This window comes from Poecile atricapillus, chromosome 4 (assembly GCF_030490865.1).
Source record: "Poecile atricapillus isolate bPoeAtr1 chromosome 4, bPoeAtr1.hap1, whole genome shotgun sequence".
Lineage (NCBI taxonomy): Eukaryota > Metazoa > Chordata > Aves > Passeriformes > Paridae > Poecile > Poecile atricapillus.
The window spans coordinates 65,722,078-65,746,953 of record NC_081252.1 but is presented as its reverse complement, the minus strand read 5'-3'; the positions used below and the strand labels follow the sequence as shown (position 1 = coordinate 65,746,953).

Below are 24,876 nucleotides of genomic sequence, written 5' to 3'. Positions count from 1 at the left end.
CCTAGCAGTTTTTCTTTATCCTTCAGTTTTTCCCATTTCCATTTCTTTACGTTCATTATTGAAAAAATAAAACTAGAAGGAATGATGCCATTTCAAAGAGAGTAATAATGAACTTTTCAACATCACTTGTAAAGTCTGGAATGGGATCTACTGCTTGAGAAATTTACTGTTTGACCTTGCAGTTTGTTGTTTTTATCTTCCTATATATAGATATATGAACAGCATGTAATTAAAGTAGGTGACAAAGGCAAAAGGAGAAAGTGGCAGCATGCTCCAAAACTTTGGAGTTGGAGTGGAGGGGAAAAAGAAGTTGTGAAAGAGAGTGACAGCGTAAAGAAAGATGATGGGAGAGTGAGATTTTAAGCAGAAGGGAGGAAGCTGGGAAAGACAAGACGAGTCAAAGCAGCAAGGGAAAGTAAGGTTTGTAAAAAGGCATATAGGAAAAAGACGTAGGTGGAAGAGGAAGAAAAATGTGTAGTACAGAAAATGAGCTAACAGAGGCAATAGAGTCAACAAAGGTGTGAGGTTTTATTGAAAAAGCTGGGAGAAGATGTGGAGCAGGCATGGATGGGGATGCTAAAAGGAGTAATGGATCATGAAGAGAACAAAGAACATGTGTGAGATGTGGAATGACTCATATCCAGTTCTTCAGCCACCCGTATCCTCTAAGTCCTTCTTCTCCCTTCACCACCCAGTTTGTGGAGGTGGTGTTGGAGGTTGCCCTGACCCAAGTGCAGGACCTTGCACTTGGCCTTGTTGAATTTCATGAGGTTTGCATGGCTCCACTTGCCAAGCCCATCAGGATGCCTCTGGATGGCATCCCTTCCCTCCAGTGTGCTGTCCCCACCACGCGGTTGCGTGTCGTCTGTAGGTTTGCCAAGGATGGGCTCAATCCCACTGTCTGGGTCATGGATGAAGATATCAAGCATTACTGCTCCCAGTACGGACCCTTGAGGAGCACCACTTGTTACTGGTTTCCACTTGGGCAGTTCACAGAGCTTACTGGAAATGTGCAAGGCAGATGCTGGGAGCTCCAGTAACCTTGGTGCCCTGACTGGGCTCTTCCAAGGGGTGTCAGGAAGAAAGGACTCGCCCCTTGTCTGCCCTTGGAAAGACCCAGAGCTTGAAAGGAGCCTCTGGAGCTCATCTTGTCCAGCCCTTCTGCTCAAGCTTGGCTGCCTTGGGCCAGATGCCCATGACCATGCTCAGGACACAAAGGAAGCTCTGAAGCTTTATCTGGGAATCCTGAGCTTAACCCAAAACTGTCATTTGACTTTAACAGGTTTCAAAACATTGGAATAGCGCAATTTTCTGAAGTTGTTTTTCCCTTTTGCATGGAGTGTCCTGTAGGGACATCATGAAAGAGAAATACAGTTTGTACATGACATCAGTGTAGCAGTGACATTTTCATGTCATTTACACAAGTTCTGGAAAACTGAAAAACACTTTAATTCTTCAGAAGAGGTGTTTAATTAGATTGTCTGTCTTAAATGATCATTCCCCAGGTCTTTTTCCATGTTGTGTTCCTGTGAGTGAATGCCATGGCAATGTGACATGTTTCAGACACAATGCAGAGTGGTTTGATTGCACACTGTATCCTCTTGTGACTTGACCTGTCTCTGATAGTCCCCAAAGGAGTCCTGGCACCCCAGAAGCGCTCTGGGACATTTTGTTCTGAAGAGCAGGAATAAGAAAGCCATGTGTAAAACAATTCTTGCATTTTCAAAAGGTTAAATTGATTGTCTGTAAGTGTTCTTTTATTTTTAACTCCATGTTTTGAGCTCTTTATGTCATTTTTGAGTGGTAAAGATTGAATTAAATCAAATGTCTTCTATGCTTTTTTTGAAATAACAGTTATATTATCTTTGACTCTCCTGTATTTCATATCTATTTCATTTCTCCTGCCATAGGAAACTAGGACTTCCTCTGAGAGTATTATTTCTGTACCTGCTTCAAGTACATCAGGTTCCCCAAGCCGTGTGATCTATGTGAGTATTTCCCAGTGAAATTTGTTCTGTGGGATGGTGAAAACCTTGTGCTTCCTCCTACAATTTAGCATGTTCTATGGAAAGTTAGTGTCTCCAAACCTCCACAGTTGGTGATTCCTCTAAAATGGAATTATTTTCTCAAGTTTAAAATATTTGAATACTGCATTTACTGTAACAGAATTTTGGCATTTCCTCCTATTTTGGTGGGAGTATTTGTAGCACTTACACTGCAGCTAGAGCTGGCTTATACCAAAGCATACAGAGCACCACAGTTCTTTCTGAAAAGAAAAGTTTAAGTAAAGAGTACAACCCACAGGTAGATTACAAGCTTAGATTTGAACACAACTTGTTTAAATTGAGCTCCTGAGCCTGCATCTGATTGCTTATGAAAACACTCATGGGTACGATTGCAGGACTCTGCATTGCCAAATGCCAGTCCCTTGCTCAGAGGACCTTTGATGTGCTTATGGCTTATGAAGAGCTCTGGAAAGCTCACTGAGAGAATTTAAATTAACAAGTATAATAAAATCTTAGGGTGTTTTGTTGTTTGTTTTTTTTTTTCCAATACAATGTTGAAGTTGCTGTAGTGTAGTGTTCATGGCCAAATTCTCAAGGCTACCAGCAACTGATGAAAAAATGCAAATGTGGTATGATCCATATAGATATCTCTTGCAGGGCTTCAGCATTCTCAGGACTTTTTCCTGGCCAAATATCCCTCAGGTATGCAGGTCACCCTCATTAGTTAGAAGCATCAAGTGAGAAAATTGCTGGAGATGCAATTGACTTCCAGAGGTTAATATACAAATATTAAGGGCTTTTATCTCCTTACTGAGACAAGCAAAAGAGTGCTTTGGATCCAAACTTGTCTTTTTTCCTCAAATAAAAGTTACTTTGAGTACAATATGCACTTTATCTGAGTGAGACTGAATTTGTGGTGGAATAAGTGCCTCTTCTCTAAATGCTCACCAGTGACTGTGAGTGCTGGTGAATATCAGTGGAATATTACCAGCCAGGAAATGTCATTGTGAAGACAGTTCATTGTGCTGGGAGTCTATTATCATGTAAGCACTTTCTTTGGGCAGGTGAGCTCTTTTTTTTCAGGCATGCATCATCTCATTGTGTTTTTAAGCACGAGAATTCTCCTAAAATTTATATGTTTTTAGAGACATTTATCTAACTGCAGAATGGTACTGTTTTTATTGATGTTTGTGGTAACAACTTCAAATATGCTTCAATGGCTGTTAAAAGTCAAGGACAAACCTCCATTCTCCTTTTCTGTTTTTGTTTGTTTTTAAAGGCTATCATTAAATCAGCACACAACTCTGATATTTGTTTCTGTGATATACAGCTGGGACTGGGAAAGAATAAAGTTGTCTAGCAAATATGAGTCAGATAAAAAGATTCCCCAGAGAAGTGCAAGTTCGTGTTCTGCCTATCCCATCTCTCACTGCTTAATTGTCAAAACTTGATTTTGATTGATTGATTAAATCCTATTTTAGCTTTCATGAACAGGAAAGTAAAAAGAATTAAAAGCATGTTACTGACTTCTTTATTATCAGAATGGTCCCTTGGCTATCTGTTTTTACATGTGTTTTCTGTTACAGGAGTGTTACCACATACAGGCATGCTCAAGATTTGTCTTGTGTGCTTTTGTGGCTGGTTTTTGCCAAACCTAAATTCTTGCTGCCACTGAAAGGAAGGTCCCACCCACACGTGGCCCTGTCCCTCTCTGGCCATGTCTTCCCATCTCCTCTTTGCTGCTGATACTAGTGTGTACACAGAGATATGCAGTCAAATTTGAGGCCAGATTGAGCTAAACAATTACCCAGGAAAAAACCTCCAGACAACCAAAGAGGCAAAAAAAAATAGCCTAAACATGACTTCTAATGCTAATGTAGAAGGCAGAGCAGGGTGCGATGGTGCACAGAGGGCAGCAGCTTTCAGCACAAGCATAGATTCAGATCATGAAAACCCGCAGTAAAACCGTACCTTACCAGCTGCTGAGCTCTGTGAAGTAAGTATTTCGTGGACAAAAGAGTTTAGGGAAAAAAGTTCAATCTTGGGAACTGTGAGTTCATGGTGCTGACAGTTCCAAAGCCATCGAGTCAGAGCAAGGCTGAACATCATCGTGGGCACTGCCCCATGGCAGGGCAGGTGTGGTTCTGGGCTGTGGTGGCCTGGCTGCATAAGGAAAAGTGAGGAAAGTTGGTGTTTTTTACATAAACATGAATGTGCATCATACAGACGGTTTATTAACGACATACCACTTCTTCATCTACTGATAACAGACTTCAATGTCTTCCTGCACTGAGAGAGGGCACAGGCCAGTGCCTTTTCAAGGTAATGGGCATCTCTTCATGACCTGTAGGGATGATTTCATTATATCCAGACTAAAATTTGCCCTAGTTCTGGCAAAACCTCAGAGTCCCTAATTAAAAATTTGTTGATTTGTAAATATGCCATTAAATAATGTTTAAATAAAAGTCCTGCTTTATACTTTGCTTAATTTTATTAAGACAGAATTTGATGCTCCAACCTAATATATCCAGCTGGAAGGCTTACTTTTATTTTACATAGCTGTGTTATATGTGCTCTCATACAAGGAATAGAAATCACACTATATTTTTATGCAGACCATATTCACAATTATACGATTGTAAAATTACATATTCCAAATGAAATAGATACTCTATACTTAGAGCATGGTTTTACCAGAATCCAACATACCAAATTACTGAAGAAATGGCTTGAAGCCTCCCAGCTGTAATTTGAGCTTTCCTGAGCAGATTTGGACTCCATTCACATAATTGAATGTAGGTGAAACAAATAAAACAAAAACACAGTGTAGACTCAATGTGTGGAGAATTGAGTTTTCAGAAAGCAATTGTATCCCTAAGGTGTTTCTTCATCCAAATTTTCCCACATTATTGTATTTGAATTGAAAGAAATTACATAACAAGTTTTACTCCTCTGACAGATCTGAAATCTAACAGGAAGTTGCACATCTAGAAAAAGAGCCAGAATTTCTGTAATTCACATTTAAATATTCCCAATTCTGAACTACTTTGGATTCACTAGAATAATGGCCAAAAGCCTGGATACCTTAACTGAAATCACAGCCTCTTTGGCTTTCTTTGTAGGTATAACACTGCCCAAAGTGTTTCTGGGACAGATGGGGCAGACAGATTCTTTACCTTTGCATTAACTGTCTCTGCATCAGAGCTCTCCACTGGCTTCTCAGTAGGGAGGGACTTATTTTCATTAAGGGACTATTTCATTGCTCTTTAGCTTCTTAAAGGATCTGCAAAGAAAGTGAGATCTGTAGGTTGCTTAAGAATACATACTTGCTTAAAACACATTTTTTTCATTAGTTTTGAGGATGGGAATATGTGATGGTTATGGAGCTTGGTTCTGCTTTCTTATTTGAGTCATTTTCCTTCTTTTCATGTACTTTATGTTTGCACAAATTCATGCATTGTTTTAGAAAAAGGGATAATGAAAGTTGTCAGACTAAAATCTCCTGGATTATTAACGTGATAGAAAACTCTGCTGGAAAATCTAATGAACTTTTCTTAGCTCATACTAAAAAATAGAGAATTACTGCACACATAAATCCTGGATAGTTTTGTACTTTTGCATGTGGAAAACATTATTACAGTTTTATAGCTGATCATACTGAGATTTTCAGAGCACAGCAAGATTCACTCATCATTTTGTTGCCAACAAAGACTTTATCATTCTGCGAAACTTGAAGTGGGAATGAGACAATTATGCTGCCCATTTCTCCACTCTCAATGTGGCCAACTTGTCATATCTACAACACAGTATGTGCTGGATACTGCTTTGGTGCAGTTATCCTAAGGATAATCTGTGAAAATGTGGCAGCTTGATTGAAGTTATGCTTTTGGAATATGTGTAGTAGGAGGAGAACAGGGACCAGCACAGTTCTTTCCCTCTGTTGGTTGTATGAGTCTCATAAGGGGATTTGAACTTTACTTGAATAAAGTGGCTTCTGTGATGTTCCACCATGGTGCAAATCCATCATCTGCTGGTTTGTGACCCCTAATTAAAGGCTGTTTAGACATAGTCAGGAAAGGAGGTGAAGCTGTGGGACACGACTGAGTGGGAAAGATCAAAGAACTGATTAATGCTTTTTGGCATCTGGAGAGTATGTGCTGGAAATACATGTTTGATTATTCACTCCTGCTTACAGCAGGGGAATTCTGCACACCAAAGCCACTTCAAAATTCTGTGTGTTTTGCCTGAAAAAGACTGCAGTATCTGTCCCCTATATCTTTTTGTGCATCCAGGAGTAAGTGGGATATAACCAGGGGATTGGAATGATGTCATGCTACTCCGGTTAGCCAAATGCCAGTGACAAGGCAGAAAGCAACAGTATACAAAAGAAAACAGCAGTAATATTTAGCATTGTGTAGTAAATACAAGAGATGTTCACAAACAGAAAAAGTGGTTTATTATGATTATGACTTTCCTACCTGCATTTATCTTTCCTTGTCTGATTGCAGTCTGCTCATATTCTTTCTTATTCTCACTGCTTTCTTTCCTCCTTTTCTTAGGCAAAGCTTGGAGATGAAATTCTTGACTACAGGGACTTGGCTGCTCTTCCTAAAAATAAAGCCATCTATAACATTGACCGCCCAGATATGATCTCCTATTCTCCATATATCAGTTACTCTTCAGATGACAGGCATAGTTATGGGGAGGTACTGAAACATGGGTATTTTTTTTTACTATGAGTTTCAGGTTTTGTGAACATCATTGAACATGTTGCCAAAAACTGTTAACGTGTGCATAGCTTTTATTTAAAAAATGTAACTTTTATACCTCTCGTTAATGGAGTCATGTCATCCATTCATTCACAATGCCTTCCAAAAAAAAAAAAGAGAACAACCAAATCCAAGATGTTCATTTCTGTTCATTTCATTTTTTAGTTTGTAGAACTTCAAAAATTGCTTTTGGTGATCATTTTTTAGAGATGACATGTAATTAAAATGGGAGTAGCTCTGCATGCGGTAGGAAACAGGAGCCATTGCTAATTATAATGAAAAAATGAGAAGCAAAGCCAAATGTTTTTCATGTTTGTTTTTTTTTTTTTAATCAAAGAGTACCATGTTATTTTGGTAACACAACAATGGTATCACTTTCCTGTGTACAAATTTCTTTCAACTGTCCCTTACTTAACTTCATCCTGATGTCATGCATGTACTTCAACCTTTTCATATGCAGAGCTAATATGATACGGTTTGTGCTAATGAAATCTAATTTAACATAATACTAACATGCTAATAACTAATGCTAATAACTAATCCAGGCTTTGTGAAACATACTGGTATATAACTCCTGTCATGCAAGTTAGCTTTTCTTCTCTGAACATACCTACATTTCGTTTGACTTTCTGATTGCTTTTATAATTCTATCTACATTTTTACAAATTAAACTTACAATATGCTAGATACGAGCAAGATACATACAGTCTAGCATGGAAGTCTGCTTTTTCTCTCCAGGTGTAAGTGAATGGGCAGAAATAAATGCTATAATTAATAGTCATGATATTTATAATAGCCCTAGTCATGCTATCACTTGCACCTTTTAACACTTAATCAGTTAAGGTCTCAGTACCACTGTCAGGTGAAGTGCAGTGCATATGTTAGGTTTTGCAGACTTTCTTCCAAGCCCTCTCTGCACAGTGCTGAACCACTGTAGTTCCATTATAAGGTATTCAAAAATAATTAGATCATATTTGGTAATGGGTTTAAATGGTATTCAGGTTTCTGATTTCACAAAGTCAAAAGCTGCTGCCTCACCCTGAACCTGTGGAGCATAATCACTTCCTTTCTGTGTCAAAATTTGTTGGTGCTGATGATGGTTGTGGCCTTCCTCAAGTGCCTGGTGACATCCAGGCTTGGCAGAAGTGCAAAGACCAAACATGGGCTGTGTTTGCGACATTTCCCAATGCTCCAAATATTTCTTATCCTTGATATTAACAGGGGTTAAAAAGAAAAATCCTCTCTCCCAAATTTCAGCATCCTGGCTTGTTACCTGCAGCTGCAATACTTTCAGTCAATTTGCTAAACTAAACAAACATAGTGTTTGATTTAGAAAGGAAAATGAGCAGCAAATTGTCAAATTACCTGATGTTTAATTGAAAATAATTAGTACAGACATTTTTCTTTCCCTTAAAATGGTCAGTTCTAGTCCTGATTTTGGAGCTCCTTCAATGCAGATTTAATTAGGGCTTGTGTGTAGTTTCAGACTACTACTGCTTATTCTGGGAGTTCCCTATTTCCCTTCTCTGTGGCCCAGAACTGGCCTTACCAGACCCCGGGATTTTGTAGTAGAGAAATCACTCAAAGACTAATATGAAATTATTTGTATATTAGTCCTTAAGTATTTAATTATAAAAAGATAATAAGAAAAGTTGCCCTAACTTAATTGACAGGTGTTTTTCCTAGCTGTATCATGTGTTATACATGGATAGTGATATTTTAAGAGTAATTCTTCTCACAAGTAACATCATGCATGAATTTGTATCACTAATTTGTTGTGTGTTGCTGTTTGCAGTCACCTCAGTTGCTCTCTCCAACACCTACTGAGGTAATCCCCAATGCCTTTGTTCTCCTATTCTGACACATTTTGTGATGCATAAACCTGGTCATATTGATAACCAGCAATGTCTGAAATGTGGGGTTCACCCCTTGCCTCTGCAGTGCATGGGGTTTATAATTTATGATTTTCAGAGTGTTACTTGTGTTCAATATGTGCTCTGCTTCTGGATTACCATCTGTTTGCATCTGTCTCCACTATCACCCATGTTTCTGCTTTCCAAAATAAAGGTTGTATGGTGGTCACTTCTTCAAGCTCTACTAAATAAATTATATTGGGAAATATGATTTATGTTCAGCCTTATTTAAGGCTGCCAGTGTGAGCTGATTTGAATTAATGCTCAGCATAGATTTCTCTTCTTTCTCATTTTTTATTTCCACAAATAGTTAAACTATTTATACTATTTGTGTACACCTACTTTTAAATCATTTGCACATACCTGAACTTCTAGCTCTGTGTGTTTTGAATGTGCATTGATTAAGCTAATCATTGTTTCAAGAAAAATCACTTTGGAAGCAATGAAAGCATTTCATGTGTTTTCCCAGATAGTAACTCAATTACATATAATGGGTCTGGCTAATTTCTCCATTATCCCAATTTTATGTACTGCAAAATTTTGGTAATCGTGGAGAATTAAGGACTGTAAATCACTTTAAGAACTGGTTAACAGAGGAGCTAACCAGTAGAGATGTAATTTATTTGATAATTTAAAAAGAAAAGCATGTTTTATGTAGTATTGGGCTACATGAACTGGGTTGACTGTTCCTTGCAGAGACACAAGGTACACGAAGGTAAGGTCCAAAACAAAATGAAAACTTGGTGTTTTGGAAGATTATAATAATGTCCTTTAAATTCAGTTACCAAACTGACAATATTAATTTCCAAAAGTGATGCTGGTGTGGAGGTTGGGACTGCCATGATTTGTGTGTACTCCCGTGTTCTCCAGCTTCTCTGTGCTTGCTGTCTCTTTTTAAGGAGTCTCTGTTCAGGTGTTCGGGCGTCGTCATCTGCAAACTTGTCACCAGTTTTGTTGCAGGGATTTTTGTTGGAGGAGAGTTCCACTGTGTCATACAATTGGACACATCACAGACCATTAGCTGACACTCATATGATATTTAATATCATTACATGAGTTTGTAGAGCCATTGCAATGCTGCTTTTAATTCTCTTCACAAAGTTAGAGTGGCTTTTACACAATGTAGGTACATTGGGAAGGAAACACCTCGAGCTGGACATAGAGGAGTTGGTGGCAGAATGCCTGCAGAACACTGCACACTTGGGAAGGCATCAGTTCTTCTTTGCTTTTTGTTAATTATTTCTGAACTTGATATTAAAGCAATAATGCTGCTGGCCACTATACTAAACTGATTTTCCACTTTTGAAACCGGCAGCTGGTAGGTCTGGGGTGATGTTGAAGGGATGGAGCATATCTTGTCAACAGGAAAAGCCTGATGATGTGAGAATATTGTACATCTCTGTAGAGTCAAGGATAGTCACAAAGAAGCCAAATTCTTTTAAAGATGCATATATGGGCATAATCAAGTTGTTCTGATAGGAATTTGGGAGATGATGGTAGGGCTAAGTAGGATGTGTGGTTCATTTAAATGATGAATGATCCATTGGGAATCACACAGATGCCTAAAGGCATCCCCATATTCATGATAAGTGACTAACACTTGATGCAGTAGAGCATATCTTCATGCTTTTCTACTGGACTAGGAGAGGGGAAGCATTTTTTGAGTATGATTTTCCAGAACAGAACATCTGCAGGTTACACTGATTTGTTCTAATACGAAGTTAACTCAAGGCAATTCTCAAAAAAATTCTTAAAAAAGGGCAATTTTGAATTTGTTTTTATAGCTAGTTTACATGTAGTCACTTCCCCCTCTGTTTCACTCTGTAGTGCTTTTACTGTTAAGAAGACCCTACTTGCAAATTGCAGTTGCAGTTTGACTAGCTGTTGAAAATCAGAGGCTTGGAGTGTGCGTACATGGTCTTAACTGGTTTAAAGGGTTTAATGGGAATTGGATTGTGTGGCTGGCTCTGCACAGTGGTGCAGTATTAATGCTAGTGCTACATGAGTGTTAATGTTGGGTTTCTTAGAGTAATGACCATGTTACAGTGTGGCAAACTGGGCAATGTATACAGTCATTTTCATGATGTAGTGAAACCAGCAAATGCTGATTTTTGTGTTGTCTGTAACCATTATGCATCCATTCATATGGGTACAAAGTGACCATAATATTATCATGCTGACCTGAGCTTATCTTCCACCCACTTTTATTTGTTCAGGAAATTGCACTGTCCTGAAGCAACACTTCTACAGTTCTTTTCAAATTAAATTGTAATTTTTAATTTATGTCTGTGCTGACTTTCGTGGCAATGTGGCTGTTCTCTGGCACTTGGCAGAGCTCTTTCAGTCACACAAAGGTGGATGTGCTGAAAGCCACCTCATTTTGTCAGGATTGCACGGAATCTTAGGACAGCATCGACTCCCATCTACACATCACAGAAACACATGAGATGGCATATTCTGCCTGTTTGAGAAGTTACTTCTCTTCCCTAATAACATGTATTTCCTCTCTTCCTCTAAGGGTGACCAAGATGACAGATCTTTCAAGCAGTACAGGACATCAAGTCCTAGCTCTGCTGGCTCCCTGGGCTATGGTCGGTACACCCCCACCTCCCATTCTCCTCAGCATTACAGCAGACCAGGTAATCCAAAAGCAGCCTTACTTATTCTCCAGATTTTTCCATTACTTTGTGCTGTGTTGTAAGAAGAATTGACTCCAGCAGACAGGGGTTTAAGGTGGAATAGCAGTTCATTGCAGTGATTTATTTACTGTGAAAAGCGAGTTCCATGGGGAGAAAGGGAACAAGTGCTTCAGGGATGTGCATCCAAGAAAACAAAATTAGGCATTCAAGAAAAATTTATTCTATGTGGACTCAAGATAGGAGGGTTTAAAGGGTTTAAATCCTGGTCTCATCCTGCCTGAAGGAACACACTCAATCCACAGCTCTCCCAAGGTGTGCACAGTAGCACTGAATGCACACAGAGCCAGGAGGGTGATGGAGTGACTTTGTGTTACGTTCTTGTACCACAGGGTCCACAGTGCAAGAGCTGGAGGAATGACTAGTCCTGATGGCTGGATTTTGAAGGCCAGGTTCCTTTAGTTGAGAAGTTTACAGAGTGTTTCTTGCAGCTTTGGACTGTAGTAGTAGCTGCATTGGTGTTCTTGACAGATAGACAGGAGGATCACCTCCCTTTGATGTTTGCATGGGAATGCTTTACTAAACCCCATTCATATCTGGGCTCTGTACAGGGTTTTATCCTTGGAAATGATCAGTGAAATTGTTCAAAATTAATTGTATTTTTTTTCTACTCCATAATTCAGGTAAAGAACACAGAGCATTTATATTACTTTTTTGTTGTCTTTTAATTTCATTTGAGATACATTGTAATTCTAAACTGCTTTGGAAATTTGCTAGTTCTTAACCATTCCAAGGGAAATGAAGATTTTAGAGGTAACATACACAGTTTTTACAGGAATTGAATATTTGTACAACACAAAGTCTTTCACAAAATGGAAATGAGGTGGGGTATAAAAAAATCTATTAGAGTGACATTAATCTCTGCTGAAGGTCTGGTAGCTGTCACACCTAATCTTAGTAGCACAATGTTAAAGCAAGGAGGAAAGAAAAAAGGAATGCCAAATAAATTCTAATGCTTTAAAATTTAGAAGATAATCTTCATAATTGCCATTTTTAATAATTGCCACTAGTCCTCCAAACCATGTTATCAGGACATTACTGCAGCGAAGCAGAGATGACTTGAGAATATTTTTCAAGGTACTTAATCGCATGTCTAACTTTCAGAGCTCAAATAACTTCAGGATGTTTCGTCAAACACTTAAATTAGCCGTGCACTGGAGTGCCCTGGTGCATTGTGAACTAAATCCTACCAGGGTGCAGCACCGACAGTGAGAACTGGACCCACTCGTGGCACAGTTCTCTGCAGCGACAAGGCTCTTCCCATTTCATTTCATTAGACCCATTATAAGCATTTCTCATTCCCTCTTGCAGCCTTTTAATATGCAGGTTTTCCCCTGAGTGCAGCCATGCTTTTTGTGGTGCCTTTTCTGGAATATTTTCTGATGCATTTACAGCATTTTGCGCCTTCTGTCTGCGGACAGCCCCTGTCCCTTGGCTGACCCCATAGCGTGGCCACTGGCATGTTTTTAGCAATAACCAGAGAAAGATGAAGACTTAAATGTAAACTGTATGTTTTCTAAGCATCAGGAGGAAAATGTTCCTGAAAAAAAAAGGATGGCATTGTAATTTGTGGCTTTCAGTAAGTGAACTAAATAGTTTATTTTCACTTACTCTCTGTTGCCCCCAGCTGGTACTCACAGTCTTGGTACCAGTAGCTGCATCTCCCTGCCCCAACACCCAAGCCTTACATCTACATTCAGACATCATTACATCCCTTTCTTCAAAGGTAAGGTCCAGGAATGCAAAACCGTGCTGTGATAATGTAGATTTATTCAGCTGTGTTTCACTTTTATGTCTGTGCAAGCATGGCTTCCACTTGGATAAAATTTGTCTTAATTTTGTGCTTCCTTGATGTACTGTGTAAGTTTTACAAACTGAGTGGGTATGGGGTGTTTTATTTTTGCTTTTTCAGTGAGTGTTCAGTGTCTTTCAAAGGGATAGAGGGAAGAAATTAGCTTTTATAATGAAACTGAGGAAGAGAAATATTTGAAATCTGTTAGTTCTAAAATACCTTTGCCCATTTTGGTGATGCTGAATAGTATAAGCTTACACATACGATACAACATAGGATGATTAGTTATCTAACCTTCCAACCTATATTTAGATACTATTTGTATTATTTGTAGCATTGCCAAAAATTATGACAGCTGGTTACATCAGTGCAGCTGCACTGACTATCAATTAATCTGTGCCATATCTTATAAAACAGTGACTGAATCTGTTCTTCTTTATTAGATTTTTTTGCAGTGGATATTAACTTCAGTAACCTCCATGTTGTGGATGAGAGTGCTGAGGAATGGCAGGAACTTCTGAGACAAGGGCTTTTTTTTAGTCAGTTTAAATGTCTGAGAGAGAAGGCATTCACCTACCACAGTTGTGTTCCCCTGAGTCTGTCTTCTCTAGTGACAATGTGAACTGTGAGACCACATGAATGGCAAACGCTTTCAATGCCTGTTCCTTGACTCTCATATACTCTCTGATATGAAGTAAAACTCTTGTTCTTGAGGTTGTAACCAGTAAAGAAAAGGGAATGACCCTCTGCAGGAGCCAGACTTGCTCATTCAAATGAATAGCAGGTACTCATTGCCTTTGGAATAATAGCTAATGCATCTTCTTTGGGCCCTGATGCTGCCCAAATTCAGCTGAATTTTACTAGGATAAACAGGAACAGAATCAAGCTTGAGACAGCTCAATATGGTCCTTGAGAGAAAATTTTGGAAGAAAGAGCTGATGAGATTAAGCTATTTGTTGTTTTTTTAGAGGCTACCTGCAAAGCTCTTTTCCACAACCAGAAGCAGTCGGCCTCCCACACATTTCTTGAAAGGCTGGCACAATCCCTGGTATTCTCTGAGGCACTGCTTAAACTGGTTTCTATCTGTCCTCTCATTTTGGATGGTATAATCCAACCTGATGGACTGAGTAAGAGAAACTTCCTTGGTGTGCTGCAGCACATGATTTCAGTGTATGGAAAGCTCTTTCTCAAAGTCCCTTTGGCAGTTTCTTGGCAGCACTCCTGTGCAAATGGGTTTCTGCTCAGTGCTACCTGCTGTTTATCAGAGCAGCAGCAATTATTAAGTGCTGCTGTTTGGATGAAGGAATTGTCAAGTGGTAGCTCCTTGTGCCCAAATAATTATTTTTGTGTTCAAAATTATAATATCTTGTAATTCTGCAGCACTTTTTTATCAAGGAGCTAAAATATTTTGCAGACAGTGCTTTACAGTGCCTCACAGTGTTCCTGTGAGGCAGGTGAACCTTTTTATAATTTTCTTAAGTTGGTAATCCTGAGCCCTGCAAGGGCTGAATAGATTATTCACTGCTTTACACTGAGATAATGTCTGTCCAAAATGAGTCAGAAGATTTGCTTCATCCTCTTCAAGGTCTCTGAATTCAGAGCTCCAGAATGTGTTTTTTTCCTTATCTTAAGGAGCCTTTTGATGGTGTGGATGTGCTCCACACAGTGAAAAAATAGTTTTTTCCCTTCAAAGTGATTAGTGTGGGAAGAGTGAGTTTGTAGCAGTAGTTGGTTTATATCCAGACCAACCCTAATGTTGCCACTTCAATTTTAAGAAAGTGAAATCCTGCTTATTAAAAAAAATTATAAGATCCAAAAATAATGCACTGCTTTACTATACTAGAATTAATCTTTTTAAAACCAGCACTCCACATATGTCATAAAAAAGATTTCATTACACTTCCAGTAGACAGATACATTACTACCCTAGGGAAATTAAGACAAGCAAAATCTTCCTTTTGATTTCACTGAGGTTGCCTCATATTCTTCCTGAGAATGACAGGGTTCATAATTTTTTCCAGTGACTAATATGATTACTAAGCTCCTGTTCTTCTGCAGTCTAGCTCCCATGAAGTGTAATGGGATGAGCTGTTATTTTTCATGAAGGCAAATTATTTGTTTGTGCTCTTCTGAGGATTTTGGTCTTCAGAGTAAGTCCTATGACAACTTCACTTCAAGAAAGCTTCACAGTTCATGCCCTTGCAAGTCATAGGAGTGAGATTCCAAGCACCCATGCTTGTTGTAGCAGTTCCTCTTGAGGTGATGTAGTCTTTGAGTGTGCTGAGCCCTGCTGAAAAAATGTTTGTTTAAAACAGATAGAAATTATCTATTATAATAACAGAAATTAAAACAGGTAGAAATTATCTCACCTTCCTAGTGCAGGAGCATAGCTTCCAAAGCCCTTTTTCTTGGCTTTGAAAACTTGAATAGAATTTGTCATCAAACTTTAAAAAACTTTTTCTAATTTAATACACCATGGGCAGAGTTATTAAAAGGGTCCAGTTTTGTGAGTAGTCTTGGACAGCTTCCTCGTTAAACCGGTGGCATCTGTTTTTTCTTCAGTCCTGAACTTAGACAGCTCTTACTGCAAATTATTATAAAATTTCCCATCCTCACAAATAAGATAAAAGCTGACTAAGTAGGATATACAAGCAATATTATACTTTTCTTGACAGTCTCTTGAAGATGGAGCATGGTCTGAGCCCTGGTCAGCTGGCTCTACACACACAGGGTTAAAAGTACAGCCTGCCCTGTCAGCAACCAGAAGACACAAGGAAGTTTTTGTGGTTTACACTCAAGTTCAAAGGCTTTCCAGATTCTGTCCAAGTTAAACAGCATCCAGGGAACAGTTCAGGATTATGGTTTTTTGCTCTTCACTGATCAGTGGACAAGATCACAGCCTGTGGCTACTTATGGCAGAAGGCAAACCCAAAAGTTTGAAAAATTGCTCTCTCTGGTAATTGCCTTTTCTCTTAGAATTTATTTGAAGTTCTTCTTCAGTCTATACTAGGCAAACCTTGAAAGAGACAGTTTATTGGCAAAGTCTCATTTTAGAGATTTAAATTGTAGCCTAGCTTAAGCAGCTGTCTGTAGTTCCTACTCATTAACTTTCTACATGGTTCCTCAGTTTGCTTTATTATTAAACACTTATTTTTGTATGCAAAATGTGAAATACAAGTACTCAGATGTTTTCTGAATCAGAGACAGAATTGAAGTTCAAATGTGAATCAGTTTGTATGAGTCCAAGAAGAACCTTTTCCATCATTTCATCCTTAATTCTTCCATTTTGAGCAAGTTAGAGGTGATGGCTTTGCAAACTGCTCCACACAGATGGTCCTTGCACTGAGCAAATTTTAGATTCCCTGTCCCCTGGTACTTGCACTTTTATCTAGTGTTCCTACAGGTTTATTCCTCCTAATTAATGCTTCCTCCTGATTCCTTGCTGACACTCTACCCTATCACTGAAGAATGACTTTCTGTGTGTGTACGATACCAGCACCTTAGGTCACTGCTCAATGATTATTCATGCAGATCATATAGGAACAGACATTTTAATAATATGCTAATTTTTAAGTAAATGAGGAATTAGTACACTGTGGAAAATGCTTGAGAACTTTCATTTTCTGTTTAAATTAGAAAACTCCAACAACAGTATCTTATTTCAGTGAAGGACATTATAAACTTTTTAAGAATTTTGGAGGTGTAAGGGACCTTTCTTTCATAAGTATCTACCAGTGACATTGAGGCTTCTCCTATTTAAGAGGGATGGGCAGGAATCTGGGCAGCAAGCAGCAAAGAAAAAGGGAATTATAAATGTGAGTGAAAACCTGTCCCTACTTTTTTCCTTCCAAGAGCAAAGTGGGAATCAAGAAACTGAATAAGTGGTTTCTTGTCTGAGGACTACTTGCCTGCAAAGTCATGGTGATGCACCACATTCTTAGTAATTCCATAATTTTTTCTTAACATTTTGGAAGGGCCATAGGCTATCAGCACCTGTAATTGGGATTTCAGTCTCTCAGTGTCCCAGATTACACTTTTTCAACAAGAAATTACTGTTACTGAGCGGTCGCAGCTCAATAGCTTTTGAGTTTGAATTTTTCGTCTACTGTGAACACTACATACACAAAATTTAGGATGGATTAGTTAGTGTATTATCATGAGATAACACAGCACACTCCTCTGACCTTGTCTGTCCTGTCTCTGCTCCTGCTGAGCTCAGTGGCCCTGTCCCCTTGCCCTCAGTGGTGCATGGCAAGGCTGGCTTTGTGACAGTGGGATGGCCATGCACCCACTGCTTGTCAGCAGAGACCATGGGCATGGCCTCGACAGCTCTGGTAACCCCACAGCTCTGTGCTTATGAAAAACCCCCTTCATGAAGGCAGAACTCAGTTGCACATCTAATGCCCTGAGCTGCTGCACTTTCTTTACCTCAGAGAAACTTGCTACAACGTCATCGTTACTAGCCATTAAATTTGTGCTTCATCCACACTAAAACCGTAACAGCAAATTAACAATCATTTGATGTAAGAATAAATGTCATGTTTGCTTCCAGTTGCTTAACAGTGCTGTAAACTAAAAGGATTTTACAAGTCCCAAAAAAGTAGAGCTTTACTTTTTTGTTTGCCAAGCAGCACTATAATGCCATAGAGTGTGCTTCAGGGAAATAAGCCAAGAAGAGATGAATGGCACCTGATAAGCATTTGACAAAACAAGTGGAAAAATGAATATGGAAAAATCCTATGTATATCTTGAAATTTGGTGAAGTGACTATGGCATTATAGATTCATGACTTGATAATCCAACCTTGATTGCATAAAAATGCTGTGGCATGTTACCTGTGGGAAAAGTTTGCAGTTGAAAGCCGAATTTCAACATCTCTTTTTGTCACTGATATACGCAGGATTTTTTGACTTAACCGTAATGTTTATATTTTGGTCTTGTCCTGCTTTGAGATAATTTAAACACTACTGAATTATGTATTTCTAGTTTCAGGGGCAGGCTGTGAGCCATAGCATTAAACTTTTAAAACACTTGATCAGTAGATTATTCAGTTAAGGCTATGCAAAACACATTGCAAGATTCTGGATGTTCTTATCCTTTGATTTTCTTTTTTAAAGTGTCATTAAAAGAGAATTTTTCACTTCAAAGTAGGGCATCTTAATCTGATATCTATCAGATAGTAATTTTTGATGAGGTGTTAGGAGTCTGAGCCAATATACTATGCTGAAAAATAATGGGTTTTACAAAAACATATATTTAAAGCTGTTGGATTAACAAGTCATTCTAAACAAGCCTTTATGCTTGAAATACTCTACTTTGCTTTCCATTTTTCTTTTATCTGCTTTCTTTGCTCTTCCCCTTGGAGGCAGTGAAAGTGGTCGGAGCACTCCAAGCTTATCCATGTACTCTGACAGCAAATCTTCACCTTCTGTCTATCAGCAGGCTCCTAGGCATTTCCATATTCCAGGTAGGCATTAACTGCTTAGCTTTTGATCTTCAATTTCTGGCACCTGTTTATTCTCTCCTGAATGTATTATTTTTATTTTTTTTTTGGCATTGATTTGTGAATTTCAAAGTGCAGAAGGAGAAAATGTCTACTGAGTGAATATCTGTTGTTAAACTTAATCTCAAAAATGGAAGAGAGCTGTGTGCTCATGTACCTATATGTTAAAAAAATTGATTTACAGAAGGCACAGAATGAAAAATGTTACCAAGAGTACAAAGTTACAGCAGTGCTGGGTTAGTGGCTGAACTAGATGATCTTAGAGGTCATTTTCAGCTCTAATGATTGTAAGATCCTATGATTTATGTGCCATAACTGCATAGATGTATCGAATTTGTATGCTGGAGGAATGACTGAAGGAGTTTTGGTTGGGTTTTTTCTTTTTGTTTGTTTGTTTTTCTTATCAGTCTGTTATCTGAGTTTAAGTAATATTAGTATAAACTTGAAGCTGGAAGACATCAGAACTGCAGGGTGCTCATTGTGGCTATCTTTGTATATGTAGTCTACTATTTTCAAATTCAGTCAACAAGCACATTAAACTTACATCCCATCCACACTGTTCAGCTTTTTGACTGCTAGACACATCTGCCTCCTCATTGTAATCGTTTATTTATTCACATTTAGCTTCTGTGGTTAATGTTTCTGTAAACAGAGCACTTTTAGGAATTGTATCTTCTCAGGTCCAGAGTACTGAGTAAATCTGATGTCTGTACAATGTGATATGGGAACCCTGGACTGTGGCTCTGAGGGCTTCCAGAAAACTCCTGGAAGGCCAGCTTAGCTATAGAATTCAATGAAAAGACAAATTTTAGGATTTCCTAAAAGAATGGTTTGTATTTCCAGTATAATCATTCATTCATACCTGAACATGTACACTGTGTAAATAATGGAGAGAATCCTTTTCCAAGTCTGACAGTAACAGTTGTACTCCTGTGTTAATTTTAAGTAGTGGTAAGTGTGCCAGTTTCTTTTTGCTGTCTATAAAGTAAGTATGTGCTGGTAGTGCAGATGAAACCCCTACATATCACCAAATGGATGCCACTCAGGTTGTTTTAGAGTATTTTGAGGGCCTCAGGGGGAATTATGTTGCATAGGTAGCTGTAAAGGTTTTCAGCACAGGATGAAGTTCCATTCTCTTTTAATAACCAGTGAATGGCAAACCACTGAATGAATGCATAGTCTTTGCTGAAGTTTTTGCATTGTTATTGTAGCTGAGAGGAGACAAGAGCAGCGTGGTCTGAACTGCTTTGCTTACTCTTTCATTCTTTCCTTTCTCTTTCCTCTTCCTCAGACACTGGCGTAAAAGATAACATCTATAGGAAACCTCCTATCTACAAACAGCATGGTACAGTGCTTTTCTCTGTTGCAGTTTTATCTGTGTGTCTTTGCACAAAAATGTGATTGACTCTCAAATTGTTTGCTGTAGTCTTTGCATTTCATTATGTCCCTATAACCTCAAATAGGAAAGGAGAAAAAGGTGTAACATGAAAATTGAATAGCATTTTGTATAACATGATGTCCAAGGATGTGGTGAGTTCTCCAAAACTGGGATACTGGTATTTTGATATATCATGGTGATTCAGAGCTGATCACAAGTGCCACATAAACTGCTATACTACACCCTGACTGCTGTTCTCACGCTGTTTGCCCTCTCCTGCCCCTCTGTGTCTGCTCATCAATATAAATCATTAAATACAACTTCTCAGGCTGAGCAAAAAAAAAAAAAAAAAGACAACAAAAAAAGGTGAATATTGTAGTGGTGTTTGGAAAAAATCATGAACAAATGGAAAGTAACAATCATCTAGTGTAAATTGGCATAGTTTCACTTGTTTACAGAAGCTAATGATAGGACTCTTAATATCCTGTATCCTAGCTGTGTAATTTAATTTAATAGATACTTTTGGTTTGCAAAGAGGATTCTAAGCAAAAGCTTTATATTTGCAGGCTGGGTATTTTGATATCAGTTTGCTGTCTGTTGAAGTCTGGATTATGTCAGTTTGGTACTGCTGTATGGAGTTATCCTCTTAATCACTGAAGTGAGCAGAGAACTAAACTAGCGAGTCAGCAATCTCAATAGGTTAACAAGAATATATGTTTTAAACTTTCTTTTCTAGATTATAGATGTATTGAAAGATTGTGTTGGAAATACTTTTTTTTTTCCTACGAGAGCACAAAACATAACTTCCTTTAACCAAAAAAACCCGAAAACTATAAAATCCAGAAACAACAACTCAAACAAATCAATAAACTTTCCTTCCAATAAAAATAATATCAATAAAAATCAAATTTTAAAATATTTATCTTTTGTTCTGGAAGGACTCCCAGCTAAAACATGAACACATGAGTAGCTGATTATTCAGCTCCTCAAGCTGATGGGACACTGAACTAATCCGTGCTGAAAAGGAGCCAGAGAACATTCCTTTGTTGAAGAGACCAGGTTTGAACAAACAAGCACAAAAATGTTCTTTAAAACAAGAAATGCATGAAGCTCTTCCAAAACATTTGGCTTTAAAAGGTTTTAGTTACATCAGCACCCAACAGATTTGCTGTAGCTACAGCTTCGGTGTTTCTATTATAAACAACCAACTTCAGAATGATAAAAAGGTGGTGGAAAAATGGGACATGCAAGAAGAGATCAGGCTCAGAGCTGGGGTTGGAAAGTGAGGAGTGTAGGAGCCTGCATGGTTGTGTGTGTGTTTGTGTTTTAGAAATATTTGGACACCATTCAAAGTTACTAAAAAAGTTTTGAAAGCACATTGAGATTCATGGCAGAACTGAGTATCCCTTGCAGTGGTGAAGTGAATGCTCACTACTGATGAAGTTCAGGGCACTTGGATTTTTCTGCCAGCAGTGTGTTAAATGAAGCCTTCTCGGGAACTTGGGAGGGGCTGGCCTTCATGGCCCTTACTGATTTTAGCTGTAAATCCTCTCCATCTCTTTGAAGTCAGATGCTCTCAAGATCTTGTGGAACTTTTGAAATTTCTCAATAGAAGCCTTGAATCAAACATGTTTGGTTTTTTTTTCCTTTGAAAACATCAGTGTCTTGAAACAAAATAAAATTTCCAAAAATGCGTCAGATCCTCTATATGGATTTCTGATTTAATGAGAGCAAGATCCATACACATAACCTGGAATAACTTGTTGTCTCGCAGTTTAGGGTGTGCTCCCAAAATATCTCTGAACCAGGTTAGGTCCTTCTTGCAATGTAGGGATTTTATTCATCATCTGTCATGTTTGGATATTCCTTCCTATTTATTCCTCAGAGAAGCAGCTTGCCATCTTGGGAAAATACCCTTGTCAGGATGCTATAACTGTGAAAACCTTGTGTTTTTTCCTAATGCTGTTCATATTTTCTAACCCCTTTTTTTTTTTTTTTTCCCCCTCACTAAATTGAAGTGGGGGAAGGCAGCCAAACCCCTCTACAGTTCCAGATTTTCACCTCTAAGCCTAAAGATATTTTCCTTATGGCAATTTGTCATTTTTTAGCTACACCTCCTCAGCAAAACCAGTTAAGGTCTGGATGTGAGCCGTGTGATGGCACCAGAAATTGAGTCAGAATAACACTGACATGCTTTTGGTGGTGGCCTTTTGCCTGTGTTGTTTGATGCAGGGCAGATCCTCTGCAGACATGACAGCTGGGGAACTGGAGAGGGCAGAGTTTTTCCCAACTTGCTAGGAATTCTGCAGCACTTGTAACAGTGCAATTTAATCTCCTCTCCATCTTTGTCTCTCAGAATCTCATCTGAGCCTTAACTTTTGTATTATCATACTCTTTCCTTTAATAATAAATCCGTTTTCTGTCTGCATTGCATTGCACAGGGCCATTTTTCTCAGGCATTGCAGAGAGCCGCCTTGTTACGTTCATTTCTCATGGGCTTAAAGTTATGCTATGTCCTTCCATTATTCCAGTTTTGCACCATTAAAACTCTCCCCGAACTACCCAGAGGGATACAAAGGCAAGTAGGGCTCACATTTTAAGAACTTACCTGAAATTGTGTGAAATTTGGCACAAAACACTTTCTGTAAGATTCTGGTGTCTGGAACAATACCCTGGGAAATAGAAGAGAAGGAAAAACACATTTTTGGGAACTATCTAAAGAAAAGATTTTAGAATTTCAGTTTTCTTCTCTGCAAGTTGAAAAGTTACAAGGAAATGCCCCAATGGTAAAACATCAGCAACTGTTTTTGGGGAACACTCTTCAATGGAGAATATGGGTAGAAGAGGAAAATACAGTGATAAAATTGGTTGGTTAAGAATTTTCAATTTTGGAGTCTGACATAATCTCTCTTGAGGATTTTATAGTTTGTATAGAATTTTATAAAGAGGCACTGCCAAGTTTGTTCATCATTTTCTTTACCATGATTGTCTGCCCTCTTTAGGAACCCAAGAGATCCAGGTGTGCTGACTACAAAATATCTGTGTGACTCCTTGTGCTTTCATGGTCATTGTAACACAGAAGGGGGAAATGGCTTCCCTGTGAGTGGAGGCCATAGAAATCTGTCCCTAAGTTATGATGTACAGTTCTTCCCATCAATCATTCCCCAAAAGTAGTTTATTCCTGAAAATGCAGGTTCAAAATCCAGCAGGAATAGATCTTCTGAATTTACTGTATGCATGGAGGATGAGTATTACTGTAATAATTTCAAAATAATTTTAGTAATTCTGTAAAACCATAGCTCCACACATCAAATTTTCTGTCAAACTCTATTTTTTTAAATTTATTTTCTCCCCTGCTTAAAAATATTTGGAACATAACTACAGTCAAAACAGACGTCAAAAAATAAGATGCATTCTGTTCAAAATTTTAAAATTTATTTAATCTTACAGCAGCAAGAAGATCAGATGGGGAGGATGGAAGCTTGGATCAGGACAATAAGAAGGTAATGATCAGAAAGGACAAAAGGAAGTATTGATCATTCTTGAAGTAACTTGTTTTTAAAACACATTCACATATTCTTTTAAATAATTTAAATAATCATTTACTACTTTTAGGTCTTTCTATAAAGACATAGAAAAGCTTAATCTCTCACCCAGAGGGTTTAGAATGTATGTTCTACAGTAAAGAGAAGTAGGGATATTGAGATTAAGAGCAATAAACTGATGGATTTTCACTTGGTCTCAATATCTACCTTGGTGATTCAGCTAATGCTGCAGATTTAGTGTGCATATTGGCCTAGAAGAAAAATGTCAAGAGCAGATTAATTATAAGAAAATGACATAGGGCATCTTCTAAAGTGGGGTGCTGTGGGCAGCTTCATGAATGGAGAAAATGTCCTCAGCTCAGCTAAAAATTAAGAGTTTCTGGTAGCTGTGATGACTTAAGTCATCATACAGTCAGCTTTTATAATTTGATAGAGGATGGTTGGAGCTGCATAAACAGACAAGCAGATCACAAGGCATCTGCGACAGCTGAGGTGGGAGAACTGCCTTCAGGTGCTACATCCTGTATCTGGTAACAGGCTTTTCCTCTCTGCAGCTGAAGAGCAGTTGGCTGATTCTGAAAGGGGATACGGACACCAGAACCAACTCCCCGGATTCGGAGACGCGGTCGCTGTCCCTCACTGCCGGGAGCGAGCGGGCGCAGGAGGGCACGACTGCCGGCTACTCCCGTGAGTGCTGGGGCAGGGGAAGGTGGCCCTGCTGCAGCCCACCCACACTTCATCTCTGCCATCATTACCCCACTGGTCACTTGGCTCTGCCGTGGCTTGTGAGCGTTCAGTGCCTCCAGACTATGCTGATGAAAATATTTATAGTTTCATATTAGTGAAAGAAGCAGCATTGCCTGTGTAAATGAGCTGTTGTCTCTTTGGAGAGCAGACATGCCTTACCACAAAAACCCACTCCTCATAAACGTGCCCATTTATTGTATGGTACCTATTTTCAGTAGACAGGATAGCATATCAAGAAGATTTTTCATTTGTGCTAATTAGTCCTTGACATGAACAATGTATTTTGAATATTGATGAAGCCATTTCTTCTCTTATCATGATACAGATAAATATTTTGTTGTTCCAGAGATTAACTTAAGCATTTTTTTTTCTGTTATCACTCACAGTTATAAGGTCACAGAAATATTCCAGGTGGGAAAGGGAATAATTTTGTAACTGAATTACATATAGCCTGGAGACCATATGCCCGTGCTAGCTGTCAGTACCAAAAGCATGTTCTACACATTTCTTATGACACATTTCAGCAA

The 24,876-nt window shown here is 38.6% G+C and overlaps 1 protein-coding gene across 7 annotated transcripts in view; it reads left to right on the top strand.

Moving 5' to 3' along the window:
* ABLIM2 (actin binding LIM protein family member 2) overlaps positions 1–24,876 on the top strand; it is a 132,154-nt gene that overhangs the window by 85,483 nt on the left and 21,795 nt on the right. For 2 of the 7 annotated variants that reach the window (XM_058837551.1, XM_058837550.1), the window contains exons 9-16: positions 1,911–1,988; positions 6,566–6,712; positions 11,207–11,327; positions 13,012–13,110; positions 18,542–18,643; positions 19,971–20,024; positions 23,508–23,560; positions 24,157–24,289. In XM_058837551.1, coding sequence (XP_058693534.1) covers positions 1,911–1,988; positions 6,566–6,712; positions 11,207–11,327; positions 13,012–13,110; positions 18,542–18,643; positions 19,971–20,024; positions 23,508–23,560; positions 24,157–24,289 — 787 coding nt within the window. The remainder of the gene's footprint in view (positions 1–1,910; positions 1,989–6,565; positions 6,713–11,206; positions 11,328–13,011; positions 13,111–18,541; positions 18,644–19,970; positions 20,025–23,507; positions 23,561–24,156; positions 24,290–24,876) is intronic. The other 5 variants (XM_058837552.1, XM_058837553.1, XM_058837554.1 and 2 more) reach the window with 5 other exon arrangements.